The 20,825-nt window shown below is 40.1% G+C and overlaps 1 protein-coding gene across 6 annotated transcripts in view; it reads left to right on the forward strand.

The window, feature by feature from the left end:
• Window positions 1-20,825, forward strand: part of gab1 (GRB2-associated binding protein 1) — a 53,751-nt gene that overhangs the window by 13,443 nt on the left and 19,483 nt on the right. For 2 of the 6 annotated variants that reach the window (XM_073465385.1, XM_073465397.1), the window contains one exon: window positions 20,376-20,504. In XM_073465385.1, coding sequence (XP_073321486.1) covers window positions 20,376-20,504 — 129 coding nt within the window. Of the gene's footprint in view, window positions 1-4,156; window positions 4,333-5,934; window positions 6,090-10,620; window positions 10,800-20,375; window positions 20,505-20,825 lie in introns of those variants that run through there. The other 4 variants (XM_073465377.1, XM_073465393.1, XM_073465368.1 and 1 more) reach the window with 4 other exon arrangements.

Raw genomic sequence — 20,825 nt, forward strand, 5'->3', positions numbered from 1 at the left:
TGAAGTCAGATGAGCTGGTCTTTATCTCCAGTACAGCTTTGGTTCTCATGCCTGTGAGTGGGCTGCCATCTGCACTCACAAACCGTCCTCAGAGTATGCAGATTGAATAGGGCACTGTATGAACAAGGGTAATTAAGTACATTGAGTCTGGGAATCATTTTCAGCAAAGATTCCCATTGGTTATATAAAGGAGCCATAGTAATTGTTGTGTGTAAGGGAGGGAGCAACACTGAGTTTCAGTATGTTTCTTTACTAGAGGAGCAGTAAAACAGAGACAGTCAGATACTTGTTCCCTCCACAAGCAGCTGGTGTCTTCTGATCAAAAGATCAATCATTACAGGTTATTTTTTCATCATGCACAAGTGTGACAGGAAATTTTATTTGATCTTCCTGTGAAGTGACAAGAAAACAGTTTGTTGAAAAGCTGAGAAAGAAAGAGAAATGTTTTTTTTTTAAATTTCTTTTTACTTTTATCAATGTGTTTAAAAGATTTACAAAAACTGGACTGGAGGAGACATGCACAATTCACCTATTGGAAGCACAAAACTACATTTCTCCATGCCCTGAGCTTAATGTTGTTTCCTACTCTGTAGGGTAATAGGTAATGATTGGTGACCTGGATTTTGCCCTTGCCACCTCAAGCCAATGTAAATGCATTTACACTGTGCTGGAGAAGCAATAACTGAACTACAAGAAAGTAAGAAAGATACCTAAGTAATAGAGCAAATGTTGACTGGCTATGACTGGTGCTTAGGAACCAATGACGTTTGTCATCAAGAGGCCTTATTTCACCCGGATTTGTGTTGTTTTGCTGTATATTTACAATAACAAGCAGGGCTTATGCCACTAATCATCAGCTTTAAAGCCCAGTCAGAATTAGAATACGTCATGTTCAGACCTTGTTTAGAACAAACAGGACCATTTGGAAACAAACGTCATTCTGTGTGAAGGGGGTTAAATGAACCCATGATACGTTCAGGAGAAAAAAGTTAATTATGTAACTGCTACTCTAAGATAATGTAGACTTCTTTTGCATTATTGAACCCTTTAGTTAATGTGAATATCGTAACCCAAGGTTCACATAGCACTCTTATTTCGCCCCCAAGTAAAAAAAACCCAACACGTTTTTCCTCTTACCTGTAGTGCTATTTATCCATCTAGAATGTAAGTTGAATTGAATGTTAGTGAATGTGAGTTGCCAGCTTTTGGAGATACCGGCCAGAGAGATGTCTGCCTTCTTTCCAACATTTGAAAAGAAAAATTCAACAACAATGTGTCTTTCCTGAAATCATGACCCAGTTACTCAAGTTAATCCACAGGCCTTGTTGTGAGCAGTTTCTTATAGGAATTAATTTCTTTCTACCTAATTACACCCACCAAGCATTTTCGCTCATGGAGGCTAGCTAACTACGCTAGCTCCAGTTACAGCTCATCTGAGGACAATGCCGTTGATTAGATGCATGCCTCCTTCTATGGGATGCTACAGTTGGCAGTAGAAAGAAAAATAGTTCCTACATGAAAGTGCTTACAACAGTGTCTGTGGACTATCTAGTGTAACTGGGTCATGACTTCTGGAAAGAGACATTGCTGTTGAGTTTTGAAAATGTATTTTTTTGGCGTTGTGAGCTCCACAAGCCGAGTGCTATCTTGTTCCATTATATTGGAGAGAAGGCAGACATATCTGCAGCTGACAGTTGTCAGCAACATGCACTTTTTACCACCATTGCGGTCTCTGTGCTGTGTCTTTCTCAATTTAACCAGCTTTGTTTGAATGATGTGTACACATTTTACAGCTTCTTTAATGTGTTAATCATGGTGGGTTGCTCAACATTTACTATTTGATTCTGCAGATAGACTATATTCAAATAAAACTGATGCTTTAGCAGATTACACAATAAAGGAATAATGATTTCAAGCAGTCATAGCAGGTCTGCTGTTTCCAGCTTTTTGGCAGATTCAGTATAGTTTATAGATCAGAAGCATGCATCCTGTTTTCTCCCTGTAACTTGTTGATATGAGACCTCCAAATGTCCACTTTATGTAGCATAATTATGTTATTTATTCAGAAAAAAATGACCACATATACTGTGAGTGGCTCAGAGAGGAAACTGACCACTTGTATGTTTTGAGCCATGTCCCTCTTATATTTTCTCAGCTAGTAGCAAGAAAAAGACTGCAGTGTCGCAGGAGCAAAGTATTAGATTTTTTACTATTTCATTAAACGTCACCAACAAAAAATGTATCTTGGACTCCAGTTTGTGTTTCATTGGTGTTGGATGTAACAGCAGAGGGGTGTTGTGGTCAGGGCTTTTTGGGAGGATTGGATAATGTGGTTGGTTAAAGTAGATGAATCCTTGAAAGCAGATATTGGGTAAATATCATGTTAACAGTGAGTCAAGACCTGCCTTTTGGCCTCTCTGCCTCTCTCTTGGATGGTCGTAAAACTTGTAAAATGCACAAATGTATACATTTTTTATTAGGCATTACATAGTTGGTTGAATAACACAATCGTTCATGGACTAAAAAGGTTAGGAAATGAAACCTTTTGAGAGAAGCTATGTGTGCTAGAGATGGTGAGTGCAGGTGAGTTGAGTACGAATGAATGCAAGCTGTTAGAACAAATCTCCAGGCATGCGAGCACACACCCACAGAAGCGAGCCCACAGCTAAAAAGAGAGGAAAACATTTAAACAAAAAATTGCTGACATTGTTTTGGGACCGTTTGCGCAACGGCTGAGTTGGAAAAATATTTAGCATTGTTGTCTTTGCTGCCTGTATTGGTGGCTTAAAATGAATGTGCACAAGGGATTCCACACATTCTTCCCTAAATGTGAATCACTGTGCGGGATCGCTTGAACACGCATGCAGCACACAAACTATGAGGTATGCGTTCACACCACGCACATTCCCTTTCAGCTGAAAGTGAAGCAGTATCATCTGAATGTGACAACAGAGAGTGGAGGTGTGTACCAGTTTCAGGCCACTGGCTGAAAAAGGAGGCGTGTCTTTAACTGAGCAAGCCTCGGCATGCTCACAGCTCAGCTCGTAGAACAGGACTACAGATGTGGTTAATAAGCATGTTATGTATTTCTCATCTAAGAAGGACAGCTCATCAAAATATAATTTGCAGAAGCACCTTAATTCACGACAGCATTCACTAATTCTTTGTCCTTTGATTTAATAATCTGAATTGTACTTCTTTGTTTTGCTGCGCTTCTTTTTTGAACGCTGGCAACACAGAAGTGCATATCAGAGTCCATTTCCTTATCTCTGTGTACGGCATCTCAAGCCATTTCCTAGTGGACGGACTCTAGCAAGAGAGGGGCTAATTAGATCATGTCTAAGGCAACCTCTCACTGGCCACTAAATGTGATTTGGAATAATTTTCATTGGGCTGATTGGATTAGACTGCTGCTGCTCACTGCACGGATAAGGATTTGGTGAGATGCGCACACAGAGTGGACTAACACAGTATTAACAAGGTACCTATTATCCAGCCTTTTTAATCTTATTGAACTGTAATCAATCAAAAGCCTTTCGAAATTTACAAAGTAAACTTTCTGTTGCTTCATTGGTTTATACAGCATCAGAAGAAATTAACAAACAAGACAAACACTCACACATAAAAGCACATAGGCCCACATACTCACCCACAGATGCTTTTCAGGCCTGATTATGGAGAAGTCATCCATCTCACCAGGCAGTGGTCCCCCTACAGGAAGCAGTGGGACCATCATGAGTCTGCCGCTCAACCCACAACCTGCTGTAGTGTGAAACCTGCTGCTGCGCTCAGAGCTGCGAGTCTGTGCCACTGCAGGCTCCCAGTGAAGCAATACATGTAAAAATAAGTCCACAATAATAACCTATAATATTATAGATGGATCTTTTTGGTCTGACTTGAGCATGTGCAGGAGTGAATCAAAAGCCATGCTTGGTATTCAAAGTGGGATGGTGCACTTTTTGGCATGTGGGCACAGCGTGTTGAATAGTGGCTGATATTTTTGGTCCTGCCCACCTATCTTGGGCCGACGTATTGTAGGTGGACTGTAGTGTAGAAGCGATGTGCAATGGAGGTTGGGGTGGGCAGTTGTTGCCAGGGGAGGTGGTGTGTTATTTTCAGTCCATTGTGTCTACTTCCTGTGGGTCAGGGGTTATTGGAGCAGGGTGTTGCAGACTTTATGGAGTAAAGAGGAGGGGAGGGAAGTCAGCAGGGTAGGCAGGAAAGTGGCCAGACTCAGTCGACAACAGTGGCTGGTCAGCAGCTTGCTTACCTCGCTTCTCTTGCAATGTTTCTCGTGTTTACCCGCTCAAGGCTTGGACCCTTCAGAACCAGGTAAAGAGACATGAATCAGATTTTAACAAGCCGTGAGACTGTCATTTAGCATTTTGTTTTGCTCATTTGGATACTGTTGTTGTTGGCTTTTTACAAATATTGTTAGCTTGTTGCTCTCAGCAGAAGGCTTGAGACTCACTTAAACTGTCAAAAGGATATTCTCCAACGTCATTATGGAGATGTTTATTTGGGGCGATAGGAAATAAAAAATATGGAAAACAGGAAGCGAATGGAAGTTTGACGACTCTTGCATAACCTGAACAAGTGTTGTTTGGGGCATTGGGTTGTCATGACCATTGCTAGCTGCACTTTATTTCACCGTTATAATACTGTGCAGCTGGTGCGTGATCCATGCCTTGTTGCTCCACAGTGCACTTGTTTGTAGTTATAAATTGGCGTGCTTGTTATTATCTTGCTCCTGTTGATTATTTTTAAACTGGATAGTAGCTGCAAACAAGGACGTGTGTAGGTGGTTCTGGTGGAGCTAGAGTAATGCTGCTGCATGTATATATACTGTATATATGCAGTAGGTTGCTTAATTTCATTTTAAGCCAAAGAAGATCACTCTCGCTCACTTGAAATCAAAACCACTTCCTCCAGCACAAGTCAAACATTTTGCAGAAAACATTCTGTTTAATGTGAGCAAATCATCAACTTTGGTTTTCACAGTGCAGATGTGATTTCCTTTCTGCGTTGTCCATTCAAAGTGTAGATGGTAACAGTATTTGAGCCTATCATGTGCTAAATTCACTTCAGCGAGTTCTGAGTGTTTCAAAGAAAGACGGGCAGTCACTGTTAAGTTACCCCGTCAGAAGGTCCTGAATCCAGTCCCCAGTTTTCTGGACAACTTATGAGACATTAGCGGTTGCAGCAAATGTTAATATAGAAGAGGTTCTAAAGTTAGCTCCAGACCGACCCCCAAACACAACCACAGTGACAAAAGGAGGCAAAACAGGAAATCTTTTTGCCCAGAGTGTGTGTTGGGACCAGATGACCAGGAAGATAAAAAGCGCTAACAAAGTGGAAACTTCCACTAAGGGATGTTATTTTGCCTTGTGTGTGTTTTTTCTCTCCTTTTCTGTGTTTCACAAAGCCCCATGTTTCCTGGAAAACACAGTAAGAGGTAGTTGGTTTAGTTTTGATGAAAAAGCTAATACTGAGAGTGCTGAACAGTTTCCTACATTATACGTAACGACTTACGCTTCTGTGCTCCCTCACTGATACATGATGTGAGGTTGTGTTAATGTTTAATCCCGCTCCCTGTGAGTTAATGCTTTACCCTGGGAGCATGGTGTTAGTCTCAACCTAACCTGTCTGAAAGCTGTGTTGTGAGGCCAGGGGTTAGCGAAAATGTGGTTGGTGGAAAATTGATTGAATCATCCCTGTTTGCTGAAAATAAACAGGACCCACCACACTCAGCCACCGTACAGAACTACTGCTCAGTCCTTAACTTACTTGTGCACTCGTCTGCTACATCTTCTCCACCTTCACCCTCTCACTCACTCTCTCTTGGTCTATCCCTCCCTCTGTCTGCGGATACTCTAATGAATGATATGGAATGATTACTTGACTGAGAGTTCCTGTCCCCGCCCTACGAGAAAGAGTTAGTAGAGCAACTACAGCAATTCAGCAATTACACAGTTGCCTTTCCAAGACATTGGAGTAAAAGTACCACAGTCCTCGGCTTTAAACAATTGATGAGAAAAGTTCTCCAACAAAGGCTCCGACAATATACAACCTGCCGTTGGAAAACCCTGGTAAGCATCACTATTTCTCTCTTTTTCTGTTAAGTTTTGATCAGTTTTTTGTGGAAAAAGCCAAAGTTTGATAAGTTTAAACCATGATAAATTATTCCAGAAAGTGCTTCGCTGTCTTAGACCTAATGACAGGGTGGTTGTTGTCTCTGATCTCAGCCAGAATATTTTGTTTTTGATGTAAAATAGTTTGAAAAATCATGACATTGTCATGTTATTATGTCACCTGCGAAAGCCCATAAATTAAAAACACCTGCTTACCATTCAGACGGTCTTTCATGAGAATGTTGGTCTTTGTGTGCGCTGTTTGCAAAGATAGCAGTATGACTACCAAGGTCTGTGTTCTTTGGACAGTTACCGTAGATTGTTAGGGCTGGGGTCAGATGGCGCCTGGCTGGGTGAGAATTTCACAGCTGCACATGAAAGAGGAGCGACTGTGGGATGGTAGATTGAGGGAGAGAGTGAGAGATTGTTTTGATGATGAAGGGAGGGAACCGGCTTGTTTTGATCGTAGGTGCTCCTTATGGATCGATACACTGCTGATGAGCATGCATATAGGATGTGAGCATGCTGATGTATCTTAAACTCTCAGGGGAGCTCTTTCTGTAGATGCTGCCCCTGAAAGTTGGTGTTTAGAAAAGTTGCTTCACTCGCTGGCTTTGAAATATTTGGTAGTAAGAGAACTGGGCATAGTCTGGGATATTTTTAGCACACACAAAAAACAGGCACACTGTCTTTACATTACACAGCAGATGTCAGTTCACCAGTTTATTTCTAGCAAAGTAGGAATGCACAAGTGTTAACTCCATAGTGAGTGCCCAGCTGCATAAAACAACTGCTCTGTTTTTTTTCCTTTGCATGGAGCTAACTTCTTTGGCCTCAGAGCCTGTACAGAGGGTGGTTTTGGCTGCACCAGTTACTGGACCAAACCCCATAAAGGTGCTATTATGGTTGCAGAATAATATATTATAATTATAATTAAATGTATAATTTATATATATTATATTCATTCTAATATTTTCATATTATCAAAATGAGCTTTCAGTCTCAATCACTGAAATCAAAAGCAGGATCAGCAAACCAAAGGCAACAAAGTTAGCTTACCAGAAGCTCACAACTTAAAAGACACTTTTCAGAGATGTTGGATTTATTTTCTCTTACAGAAATCCTTAAATATTTTGTTTGGGAAGAGGGGTTTCTTAGGACAGATGAGAGAAACCGAACTGAATTTGAAAGCAAATCCAATCATTTTGAGAATAGCAACACCTATTTTATACAATCCTACCTTGAGAAAATTCTTACAATGAGCTTGTGTGGTTAACATGTGAGATCTAAATGAATGATAATAAGAACACAAGAAAACGGATTTTTATTTAAATCATAGGGTTCTGATCTTGCAAAACCCTAAAAAGCAATTTGACTCCATGGATGAACATGAGTCAGTTCCAGCTCTCAACTCTTCACCTCTTGTTAATCATAGCTGTTTTCATTTTGTCCATGTTGCCACACTATGATAAAGTAGATGATCCAATCCAATCCAATCCACTTTATTTATATAGCACGATTTTAACAAACACAAGGTTTTTCAAAGTGCTGCACAACAAGATAAAACACAATAAATAGATAACACAATAGAAGCACAATAAAAAGATGAAGTACAAAATAGAAAAATAAAAGTAATGAAATAAAATAAAATAGATAAAATGCACTGCCCGCACAAGATAAAAATATGCACGTATAAAATCATAAAATCAACACCCTACATGGTGTCAAAAGCCAAAGAAAAGAGGTTTTAAGAAGAGTTGTAAAAAGAGACAGTGAGGACTAATGTGCAGCGGCAATCCATTCCAAAGTATCTACTTAGATCACTCTGATCCAAGTAGATGCATCAGACAAAACAATTTCGTTTTTATTTTTCGGAATGAAAAGACTGACATATCCCAACTGTGCACTTGCACAATGCATGGACACAGAATGAGGGAGCATCAAAATCAATATAAATTGTTGTTGCTTTCAGTTCTTCAAAATCCTCAGTTATGTGTGTGTTTGTGGTTATTCATTGTTTAGTTCTCTCATAATACTTTGCAAAACATAAACATGGATAACTAAGAGCATGCAGCATATTATGCCTTGGTGTGATAAGGTTAGTCATTTGCAGTCCATTAAAAATGGTTGTCTAGTTTCTGGGGAATTTTGGATCTTGAGCTTTGGTTCTTCTGGAAGAAATGAGACTTGAGATTCTCACTGTTGTGTCTCTGACCTGTGTGGGAAGATGGGGCGCTTGCACACAAAGCAAGGATGTGATTTTTCAGTTTGACAAAGATGTGTTCTTGTTTTCTCTTGGAGAGGAGAGAAATGAAGAGGGTTGACTCTCACATGGGAGCAGTGCTATGCTGCGGACACGGATGACAATTGATAAGTTCAGAACCAGTTGGGAGTTACAATTGTTGCTGTGGGTGTTTCCAAGATGGACATGTTAGAGTTCAATAGGACACACACAGTCACACCTAAGCTAGTGTTGCTGTTACTTCATTCTTTTTGCCTGGGTGGTCCTATCTTTAGCTTGTTCTCACTCTATTTCTTACTGTTAATTTCCTCTGTTGGTCTCAGCCTCATTCCTGTTATGGGTGCAAAGAAAATTGACTTTTATTTCTCCTACTAAATTGTTTATGTGGACAATCAGTCTTTGTCGATTGTTGTCCTTGATTCAATATAAATGTAATATGCTCATCTACACCGCTGTTGTCGAGAGCTTGTTACTGTTACATCTAGGGTTAAGAAGCAATTATGCGTAGTGCTTGTGTTTGTGCAGAAAGGTTCAGTCTGCAAAGCTCTCATGCGTGACTTTGGTTTCTCAGGGCTGCCCCAAAACATTGCTTGTCTTGGGCCGAAGAGTGTGCACTTTGTTTTTAAAGAACAACATGACAAAAAGCACATTATTGCCTACAGCATGCCATTGATAAGCCACTGAAATGTTTAAATATCTGTGTCAAATCTGCATTCTAAGAACGAATACAAAGCAAAGGAATGTATTGCACAGCAGTGTCTCAATATTGGTTGGAAATCTGGGTAAGACCTTTTTTTACATTATTATGCACTCTGTAAGCCCTTCTTATCACTTGACTTAAGAGATCCCACTCTTAAGTCAGTCACTGACTAGCGCTCTTTGCAGCATTAGCAGAAGTGTCTGAGGTCAGTGGGCTGCCAAGGGAGAGCCTTTGTGAAGCAGGCATGCAGAGGAAGCTGTCCATGCTGTGGCATATCTGACCTTTTTTTATTGAGTGTGCAGCTGGGAAACAGAATCATAACGTCTCCACAGGAAGCAGAGGAAGGCTCAGATCCAGGGAATAAGGACGGAGCCTTCAGATGCAACATTAGAAAGAGAAATACAAGGAACGTGATGTTAAGAGCTCTGCACAGACCTTCGATTAGCAATGTAAACGAAGAAAGGAATATTTCACTGCTGTAATCTGGGGACAGGGCTGCATTGCTAGAACCATTAGGACAAGTGATGTGAGTGATGAGACGAGACAGTCTTTAAAGCCCCCATGAAATGCTGTCTTTGTTTGCTTAATGTGATGTATTTCCTCTTGAAACAGGATGTCAGTTAGGGCACAACACAGGAAAAATGTCATTTAAGGTGAGTAAAGCAGGACAGCACAGGTAATCACTTGATGTTAACCTTGATAAAATACTCGAGGGTCTAAGGATAGAGGGGGCTATGTGCTGTAGATAATGTAAAGCCCCGTGAGAAAATTTGTGCTTCTCAATCTTGACAATCATGACTTGACCTGTATTTTCACATCTAGATAATTGTTTTTATACTGTGCAATTTAGTTAAAAACTAGAGCCTGACCGATAGCGGTTAAGATTAGGGAGTCAAAAATTCTTTCATATATTGGCTGATATAAACAATTTTTTTGTAATGATCCCTCAAATGTGATAATTAAACACTTACCAAAGATATGTAATGGAAGAAGGATATTTTACAGTTAAAAAATAAACTTTAGTGTCTAAAATGACATCCATGAACTGAAACAGTAAACTTCACTGGGAGTTGAATAATTATAAATTATCCTGAGCATCTTTTTCTGCATTACAATCTCTTAAAACAAAGTATGACAACATATGCTCTGAAACGATATATCTGTGATTGGCTAATATAAGGTGATTATATCGGTCAGGCTCTATTAAAAACAGGGGTGATCTCTCACGCTGCTCCTTTCCCTTCAGTCTAAAATCTTTGTCAGACAGGGTCACATCATCTCTGTGGTTTTGCAGTAAAACCGGCAAATGAAATATTAATTGAATAATAGTTGATAGTGGTGGTTGCAAAATTGGTAAAAACAAGAGCCATATTGTGACAAAAATGAACTTACTTTGTTGGTTATAGCAATTATTCTACAGTTTTTAGTTGGGGTGCACTCCCACTTCATCTTTGAAGTAGCACACCCTCTAGTCTCCCCTTGTCCCACCCCCTCTGATTTACCAGTGGCAGTTAAGAGGGTCTGGGGCAACCTGATTACATAGAACAGGAAGTCAGAGGAGGGAGAGGTCACAAACTACAGACCTTGGCACACACTGCAGCACATGATAAAGTCAGAGGACGCAAACAACAACAAAACAACACGACACTTGCTTACCCACTTTCAGAATCAGAAATACTACAAGACACAGAGTGAAAACAGCTCATGTGGATATACAGCTTATAAGGTAGGCTTACAGTTTTTCACCTAACCAAAAAACGTAAATTGTGTATAAACTTTAAACATTTGTGTGAGTATTGAATCACCTCTTTTTTTATCATGTTGAGCTTTGTGTCGCACCGTCTCAGTCTTAGTGATGACGGTTAGTGTTATTGGTAGAGGGATGGCCATGTAAGATAACCAGGAAACTTTCCCCCTCAGATCACATGCATGTTTGTGTCTCCCCAAGCAGCATTTACTGTGCATATGGGTAGGAATGATCCCATAACACCAGTACTTTGGGATCATGGCAAAGTGCCTGTTCATTCACCAAAACTTGTTTAGACTGATTTTTGATCCAGTTACACAATTTCCTTAGAAAAGCAGAACACTGCATCTTTAAAAAGCCAGTGTTACCAGGATATGAAACTAAATGACGGTTCAATTTACGCTGCTTGGGTTTAGTTGACTTTAACTTTAAATGTGAACTCACAGGATTATTGTTATTTACCAAACAAAAATAAGACACAGCGCTTAATGCCATTGTGGTGAAATGTCAAAATCCTCTGTGATGTCTATAGCCTATCCAAGCTGCTACTTTACACATCAACTTATGTTGATGGACATAGTTATAATAACTAAAGGAATGAACTTCTAATAGAATCTCTTGCTACCTTGATTTTTCTTTAACTAACATTCACCTCAAATGTATGTCGGATACTTGTCTTTATTGGAGCTTGTGACGTCTTATGTATCTCACCCAAAACAGTTTGCAAACAGCATATTTATTATTGCTTTAAAAAGCCTTTCATAGCTACAGAAGGAGAAGGTCCTCTTCCACAGGGTCTACCATGTGGCACCGTCATGTTTCTACAGTAGCCCAGAATGGACAAACCAAACACTTGCTCTAGAGAGAGCCCTTTCACATTTTTGACAGCCACAGCAGGAACGTCTACATGCTTAGAAAGGGAGGGTGAGGCGAGGGGTATTCAGTTGGCTGCAATCAGCAACCTCAGTTGCTGAAGCTGTTGGTAGCTGTTGGTAAAAATTGACTATTAACCACTGTCCAGGATGCTGGACCTCAGGCATGCACATCTTTCATGGATGTCTTCTCTCCTTCCAGCAGGCGGAGGGCTGATGACGTTAACTGAACGGCCTCATTAAGCCAAAGGCCATGCACTCTTACTTGTACGTTAACTGCCCTCTCTGGTGCTCAAGGATGTAAAAATAGCTGTTTAGCAAGAATCCCAGTCATGTCTGGCTAACAAAGACTGATTTATACAAGTTGCGGCACTAAGCATAGAGGATCTTTTGTCCCTCCCCTCCTTCTCCTTCTGCAGACCTCGTCACCAAGGCCATGAGCGCTGAAACCTCTGACGCTCTTGCCACTCCTCTCTTAGAACAGCCTTTGTTCAGTACAGTCCTACGTCCTGATAGTGAGATTTAGGGAAGCAGTGGGGTCTACAAGATTGCGTATTTGTTTACTGCATCTGTGTCAGATTGCAGTGTCATGGAAGTATTTTGGAATTTTGTTGCTTTTCTGCGTCAGCAAGTGCCATTATTTAATATTCAGGTATTTGCTCAAATAATTCAAAAATCATATGCACTGTCTGAAACTGATCCCTTGATTTTTGTCCCGTCACTCACAAACCCTCTATATGTCCAAACATGACTACCAGCATTTGGGAAGATGGTGTGAATTTGTTGATGAAGGTTCTCAGTCATCCTGGTCATGGTAATTCTAAGTGCTGTATTGTAGGCAACTGGACGTGTTTCAGTTTCTTGAAGACGTTTCACCTCTCATCCAAGAGGTGTCTTCAGTTCTAACTAACTGGAGGGGAATTTGTGTGTATTTATTTCTACGCCATTATTGCTGTGGAAGCTGTTTTTGCTAAAAAAAAAAGTCATGATTTCAAACTAAAAATGAGTATTCCCGTTTTGGTGTTGCTGTGACCTTGCACTGACTCATCATTAAACATGAAATATGTTTCATGTACACACCATTCTTAAATATTTACAGCTGAAGCCATTTTAACATTGTGGACTGAAGCTATTGCAACAGATATGATAAGATTAAGATGTAATGAATTTCATGTATATTTTTCCACATGAATGGTGAGCAAGCTTACAGCACCTGATGCTTCATTTACATTTTTCTCACCTCGCTTTGAGTGTTGTTATACTTTCTAATGAGACCGCCCTGAAGAGGACACAGATAAATACTGTCACACTGGTTACTGCTATATGTTTAATTTCCTGCTTGAGAGAGAGACTGTGTGAGTGTAAAGCCAATGCAAGAAATTTTCTTGTATATCAGCTGATCATAAAAAGGTGGTCTCTTTTCTGTCTGTCCATAAAATATGGTCTGGTGGTGATTTCTGGTGGATTAAACAATAACACAAACTAATTTGTTCTGTTATCACCAAAATCATGACCTTCTCTCCCTCATCTTCACCCTGTGCTCATCCAGCGCCCCGTCTCTCCCTCGCTCTATCCCTTGCAGTGTGTTTTTCTGAGGAACAAACAGAGAAGCTGTACTAGTCAGGATGAGTCAGTGCAGCTGGGGTGCAGGTCATTTACCCACAGCCCACTCAGACGGGACAGATGGCCTGGCCACTCTCATGCTGCTAAGTGCTAACTGTGCATCCAGAGACTGTCAGCTAAGCTAATGCTAATACTTAATGGGTGAACTGGAGAGGAGAAAGCTCAGTTAATGCTATTAAAGAATGGATTTACCGAATGTGGAGATATATCATGCGCCAGGAAAAACGGTGAAACATTATCAGTCGGATCAGTTAAGGTATTGAGATATTTGGCCTCTTTTTTGTAATTTTATGTGCCCCCAAAAATACACAGTTTTTGTGTTTCTTTACTGTTAAAGTTAGTACTTAGAATGACTTTAATACACATATTGAAGTCTAATGTTAATGTCTTCATTTCTCTTTATTTGTCTTTTTTCTTTATTTGGCTGTGACCCCCAATCACAGACAAAATCTTTTATCGAGGACCGCAACGAAAACACTCTCGATAAGTTGACTGTGGTGAATTTCCATTATATTATAGATTCATAAAACCCTAACCTAAGTGTCTGTGTGCACTTCACTTCACCATGTCTATCTGGTTGTTTGTATGCTCTTGAGGACTACAACTGCATGAGAATCTTTCTAACTGTTGTTGCGTTGAGTGTTCCTCAGTAACCTGTTTGTCAGCAATAGGAACTTTCCTGATTGGAAGTTTGCTTGCATGTTAGCTGTGCAGATGTTTTGATGTACAGCAGAAATTGCATTCTGTACGGTACAAAGGTCACCATGGTTGTGTGTAAAGTTGCTTATGCTAGATTTTTGAAACATTAAACCCTTGCTGTTTACAAAGAGAGTAAGTCTCAAAGATAAAGTGTTGGCAATCTATTTAGTGTCCTTGTAACCGCCCTGCAATTGTCTTTAGTCCATTGCATTTAATGTGCAATGTAGGCACATGTTGCACCTGCATTAACACAGACTGGCACACTTGAATTTTTTGAGACAGTGCCAGTGTCAAGAAACAGCACACCTGTCAATGTCCTGAAGTCTTGCCTAATGTCCCAACTGCTGTTGTTGCAGAAAACTAGAAACCCACAGGCCCATCTCAGTATAATTTACCATTAGAGATATGGAGGATGAGTTTTAAGTATGCAGTTTAACAGCCTGTGATGACAGAACATTCGCATTAGCAATTAGTGCACTTAAAGGCCTTTTAGGCTGCATTAAGCTATCTAAACCATGAAGTACAATTAGCCTTTTGAACACAGTAAAAATGGAATTGGTGGAGCTTGAGTGGTGTTGGCAGGATGGTTCACCAGCAACTAGTTTCACATATAACTCTTGTCAGAGGAGACTGATTTGTCCACACACTTTTATTTTTAGCAGCTGCAGGCTAAAATATAAAGCTCATTTCCACTGTCTGTTTGTTCTGTACTTTTCAATGTCTTTAATCAGCACACAGTGGTGCCATATTGTCTCATTCATTCTTTAATTCTCCTTGGCTGGATTTTGGCATTGTATGGTAGCATCATGACCTTTCTGAAGTCTGATGTGGGAAAGCTGTGGCTCATTTCAGTCTTTATAAATGACAACAGTGATGACTTTAGGGATAATGATTCCAGTCAGTGTCTACAAGTAGTGCTTAAAAATGTATTCTCACTCACATCTTCACTATACTTCTCTTTCTTGTTGAGAGTTACATAAAAGATCAATACCACAACATTTGGCAAAAAGTAGTAGTTTTGCTCTGGGTTATGTGCAGGCGCATTTCTTTTGTCTGGCTGCTGGCTGTAGAGACGTAAGAATCAACTTGTCATCATTCCCTTAAGAGACGTTGTGAAGGTACTTATTTCCTATCTTTGTGCTGTATTGGAATAAGTAATGGGGCAGCGGAATTGGCTTTATAATCTTGTTTTTTTTGATTTCCATCTGCAGATGGGCAGTGTCATTTTGGAGTAAACCTGTCTACTCAGACTGTTGGTGTGTCCCTGTTAAATTGCCCAATGTTGCAGACTACTTATTGGTTCATTACTAGTGGATGATGGGCCAAAATACCAGAGACTTTAGTGATAAGAAGTCGAACAAAACCATTGTCCTCAACGGCTTTTCTATAGGATTGCATCAGTCTTCACTGTGGTTCATGGTGTTGTGTCCACCTCCTGTAGATGCAAAGGTTGGTGCTGGAGGCTGCAGCTAATCTTCCCTACCTTATCCTTTCTTCATCCCTTATTTGCGTATTCTCTCCTTCATTACGCACTTCACCACCTCTCTCCACCACCTTTGCCTTTGTCACGTTTCAGTGATGTTGGGTGAGGAGGCCTCTGACGGCAGCGTGACTCCACTCAGTTGGCATCTCCTCCTCCAACCCGCCCACCCTTCCCCTGTCATCGTCTTAGTCAGACCCTCAATGCCCTCTCTGTCTGGACTCCATAGGCTGTAGGACTTGGGTAGGCAAAGAGAGGGTGTCTTCCTGTGTCTCACCCTATCAGAAAACACCAGGACACTTGAAAAAAAATGGGAGGGGGACAGAGAGGGGGTTGGCAGGGACAGCTGCCATTCTAGGGGAGCCCTCCCCAGTCCAGTATCGTCCCATGCCGTCCCATTCCCAACCCTGGGGCAGTGAACACTAGACTCCTACAAGCTGAAGTGGGCTCTGTGATTGTTGAGAGAGCTGAATAGTTCAGAATCTGTTTATTGAGGAAGACTAGAATGGATGTGTATGTATCCTGTAGCCATTAAGTGCTGCAATCTGCTGGAATTTAGCCATTCATTCAACACAAGACTGGCTACAATGGAATATGCAAAACAAAAAGCAGGACTAGACGCCTCATCATGTTCTTCATGAGCCTTGACAGGAGGTATGTAATGGTGGACAACTACTCAGTATTTTGCAATCATTCGTTCATACTTTTCCAGTGTGTGTTTGTGGTATTGGTTTAGAAATAGGGCAAGGCCATATGTTTTTAAAATAATATCACAATATTTTTTGGGTATATCACGAGAGACGATATATCTTTCTCAATATTTTTAATTCACCTAAAAAGCACCTCATACACACTAGGACTGTGCGACAACTGTCAATGAAATGATAATTTTGACCAGTACCTCAATAATAATTGACCCGTTGCCGGGTTTTGTAAGGCCATGCAAATAGGGTTGCAACTAATGATCATTTTCATTATCAAATTGATTAATCGTAACCATTATTTTCATGATTAATTGATAAGTCGTTTTGTAGGTAAAATGTAAAAAAACAAAAAAGTGAAAAGTGCTCGTCACAATGTCCTAGAAAGTGACATCTTCAAATTGCTGCTTTTGTCCAACCAACTGTCGAGAACCCAATCACTCTTCATTTACTGTCATGAATTCCAAATTAAAGCAGTAAATCCTTACATTTAATAAGCTGGAACCAGGAAATGTGTGACACCATTTCTTTTGAAATAACTGAAATGATTAATCGATCATCACAACAGTTGGCAATTAACTTTCTTTCGACCAACTAATCAATGAATCTACGAACCATTGCAGCTCTAATGTAAACGTAATGCAAACCAGGTTACCATGGTTGAGTTTCTGCTGGAGAAACCTGTTTTCTTTAGCCATGTGTCAAGTCTGGTACAGGAGTGCACATGCAAGACCGATTCCCCACAGTGGAATATTGCTGTGGCAGCAATTCAAAGGGATTTAAGTACAAGATGATTGATATCTTGTTGCAGTACATCCTTGTCTCCAATAAAAGTAAAACCAAAGTCCAACAACAAGTGAAAGAAATACTTAAAAAATGAATCTAGGTCAGTTGACTTAGCTGAACTGTAGATTTTTAAATTCATACTTATTCAGTGCCCAATCTCCCACCGTGCTATCAGTCCAAATGCACTTACAAAAAAGAAAAAGAACACTTCAGGCTGCAATGCACTTAAAATCTGGCCACGCTGGTTCAAAAATATGGTGGGAGGTGGAGGAGTAATCTGATTACTGACCAGCTGCACATAAATGCGGATTTTACAGTAACTGGGTTACTGCAATGCATGCAAATGTGGTCTCTGACTTCCTGCCTTAACCTTATTTCTCCCACTTCCCTGGTGTCTTGTGTACATATAAACATAGTGAGTAGCTGTATGCATGTCAGTGAAACACCATTTGCATCAGGTGATGTTTGCTCCCAGTGTGTAAGTAGTTGCGTTGACCTGCCCACCAGGGAATTGTGTTGTGCTGCTTCTTACTCTGGGTAGTGATTGCATATGTGTAAAATTATTTGTTTGCACGTGTCTGGTGCTGAAAGGGTATTACAAATTGGTGGTATAAAACAACACAAGTGTGTATAATTGTGCATGAAGAAAGCTGTGTGAAAGTCCACAGATGGAGGAGAGATGCTCAAGCAACCACACAGCTTGTCATCCTCGAGCTACTACTGTCTGTAACCGAGCTAATGTGGCAGTGAAGAAACAGTGGAGGCAGATTCTCTCCCGGGTTGCTCCTCTTTGAATCACAACAACTGATTTTAACCATAATTGACCCTTAACATACTTGTAGTTTCTAAAGTTTAAATTATTGTTATATTATAACTTTGCCTGTATGTCTCAGGAGGAAACAGCTGTTGATGCAACATCTTTTTTTATTTTAATTTTTTTATCTTTTTGGTTATTTCCTTGATGTACTTCTTATGGCTCATTATGTCATTTGTTCTTGGTATTTTCTGGGGCAGTTTATTTTATATATTTATATTTTGTCTGCCTTTGCTATATTTATCTTTTCTTTGTAGTACTCTATAATAATCTTGTCCCATTTGGATAATTTATGTGATTTATATACTTGATTTGTGTTTGTGATGTAACGATTCAGGTTTTACATTTTTCATAAAATATCCTTTCTACCACCGCCCCTTTATATAGTATTATAGTATTATCAGGGGCTATTCTTGGAGCAGGGACTGCAGATTACAGCCAACCGGTGTGATGCATTTGTGAATACTATATGATATTACCTGATCTACTGTGATATTTACTTCAAAGTTATCTGAGATTCAGGTTGAATTTGTGATCCAACACCTGTAATGTTTTTGTTTCTTTTTATCTCTTAAAAATAACTGACCTGTTGTTTTCTCATGAATTTTTAAAGGAACTCCTACTCCATGACCATTCAGCAGTTTTGTTAAAGAGTCCTCACTTGTGTCTGTCTTCAGCATGTACAGCTTTACCCAGTTGTCAACACTCTCACCCTGGGCGGGCCTGGCCTCACTGTAACCTAAGCTCTTGGTCCTTCTGTTCCCCACAGGGTAACTTGACCCAAGATTGCTTTGTCATGTGCCAGAGAGAGAGGTTCCCTCTCCACACCCACTGCCTTTGTCAGACCAACACAACAGACACATCAATGTTGTTTTTGCGCATTCACTTTAGCTTTTCTGGTTAATTTTGATATTTAACCGGGCCTGCATCATAAGGTTGTAGCTTTAAAAGGTCTAAGCCTCATTTGGACTATGTGGGTGTGTTTGTGATTATATAATGCAGTCTTTTTGAACTACAGTGTGTGAAACATGTGCTGCATGTGTGAGTGCAATATGTCAGTGTGGGATGTGAGTAGTGTTTTGTGTGAAACAGTGTGTGTTATTTCATGTGCATGCAGTTTAAAATCCAGGGGCTTTGCAGGTCTGTTTGCTTCTTCATTCTGTTTATGGAGGGAAAGGTCTGATGCCCTTCATGCTGTCTCAGTCCGAGGCTTGGCCCACTAACAAAGGGCACCCTGTAGATGGAAAAACAGCCAAGAGCTGAAAAAAACAAAGCCCACAGCATTATTAATACGGTTAAAATCTTACCCCAAAAACAACAACAAAGCTTTAGTTTGCATTCCTCGCACTCTGTTGGTATGCTTCCTGATCTGTCTGATCTCAGTGGTGGTTGTTTGTCTACCGGGTCTCGTCTGTCGTTTCAAACTCATATTTTAAACAGCACTGACAAAGTTTCGGGTATTCAGTTCATCACTGCACTTTTTTATTTGGTGAAACTTGTACAAAGTGTCCATACATACTTCCCCTAGCTTTAAGCAACACAAGGAAGTAAATCCTTTTTTGGTTAAACCCCTTCTCTTATGCTCTATGCTCTAAGTCTTCTTTTTCAACTAAAACAAAAAGGTTCAGCCTAACTTCCATGACTCAGCAAAATCAAGAGTTCATGACCTCATTGGGTCTGCATTTAAATGAATCATTGCTGGATATGTTCTCTAAATAAAACTACAAACACCATAAGGTGGAAAACACTGTCTAGAAACAGCGCAGTGTCGGTGTAGTGCTAAAACTATTCTGCCTCTGGCAGAATTTGTATATTTATTTTGAAGGCCAGAAGAGGCTTTTCACCCTCACTGACCTTTATCTTTTAAACAACAGCTCATGATATGACTGCTATGCATGATATGTAAACAAGTTCTGAAGCTGTATGGTTTGTTTTCCCTGCCAGTATAATGGCTCAGTATTTTGAATTTTAGAGGCACAGAAGGATTTTTATTTTTTAAAATTTTTTATAATTTCTCTTCAGCATCGGCTCAGTGATCTTTTAACTGATGTATTACATTATCCCAAAGGAGGGATGCAAGTGGTCTTTCATTGCCTATTTCATTAATGAACTTGATGTACTTTAAGATTAGCATTGTATTACTAAACTGTCTTTTATTTATGTTCACTGAGTGAAGTCACTCAAGTACTCTTGAATTCAAACTCTTCTGTGTGCTTTGTGGTGCCTTTTTCTCACAGACAGCACATCCCGTTTGAAAGAAAAGCCCTTATTGCCTGTTTCTCTTTATAGATTTGGTTATTCACCCCCGATCAGGGTGCTAGACCAAACTATGTGGCTTTTGTTCTGGTTATCCCTAACACATATTTCTGGTTGCGGGCCTCTTCCCTCTGGCTCTGAGTATTCTTCAGCAAGGGCAGTGCAGCTGGTGGAGAATACACACAGAGACACAAGCTATGCTAGGACACTTTGGCAAACTGGAAAAATAAAGCATTTGGCCAGCCTGTGGTCAGTCGGGAATGGAGCAGTCATTGTCAGAACACATATATAACCTTTGGCCTCATTTCTGTACTCACCCTGCAGGCATGGAAGAAGCGGTGGTTTGTTCTTCGCAGTGGCCGTCTGACAGGCGACCCAGACGTGTTGGAGTACTACAAGAATGACCATGCCAAGAAGCCCATCCGCGTGATTGATCTCAACTTGTGTGAGCAGGTATGGTTCCACCTTACCATTAGCCCAGAATCACAATTCTGCATATGATTCATTCCTAAATTAGTCCAATTTTGAACTAATCACAGTTAATGCCCCTTATGTAATCATGTTTTTACATTTGGGGCATTTGCTTTGATTTGTAATTACATTTAAGACACAGATTTAAGCCACTGTCTCCCTCAAAAACAAAGAAAAGTACAACTTAACCGGTTGTACTGCTGATATTTTTAAAATCCTCAACTTTGACTTCTATTTATTTTTGAAGGAAACTGTGGCTTAGATGTGTAACTTGAATGTAGTCATCCATGCAAAAGAACACAA

The sequence above is a fragment of the Pagrus major genome, chromosome 1 (assembly GCF_040436345.1).
Source record: "Pagrus major chromosome 1, Pma_NU_1.0".
NCBI classification, from domain to species: domain Eukaryota; kingdom Metazoa; phylum Chordata; class Actinopteri; order Spariformes; family Sparidae; genus Pagrus; species Pagrus major.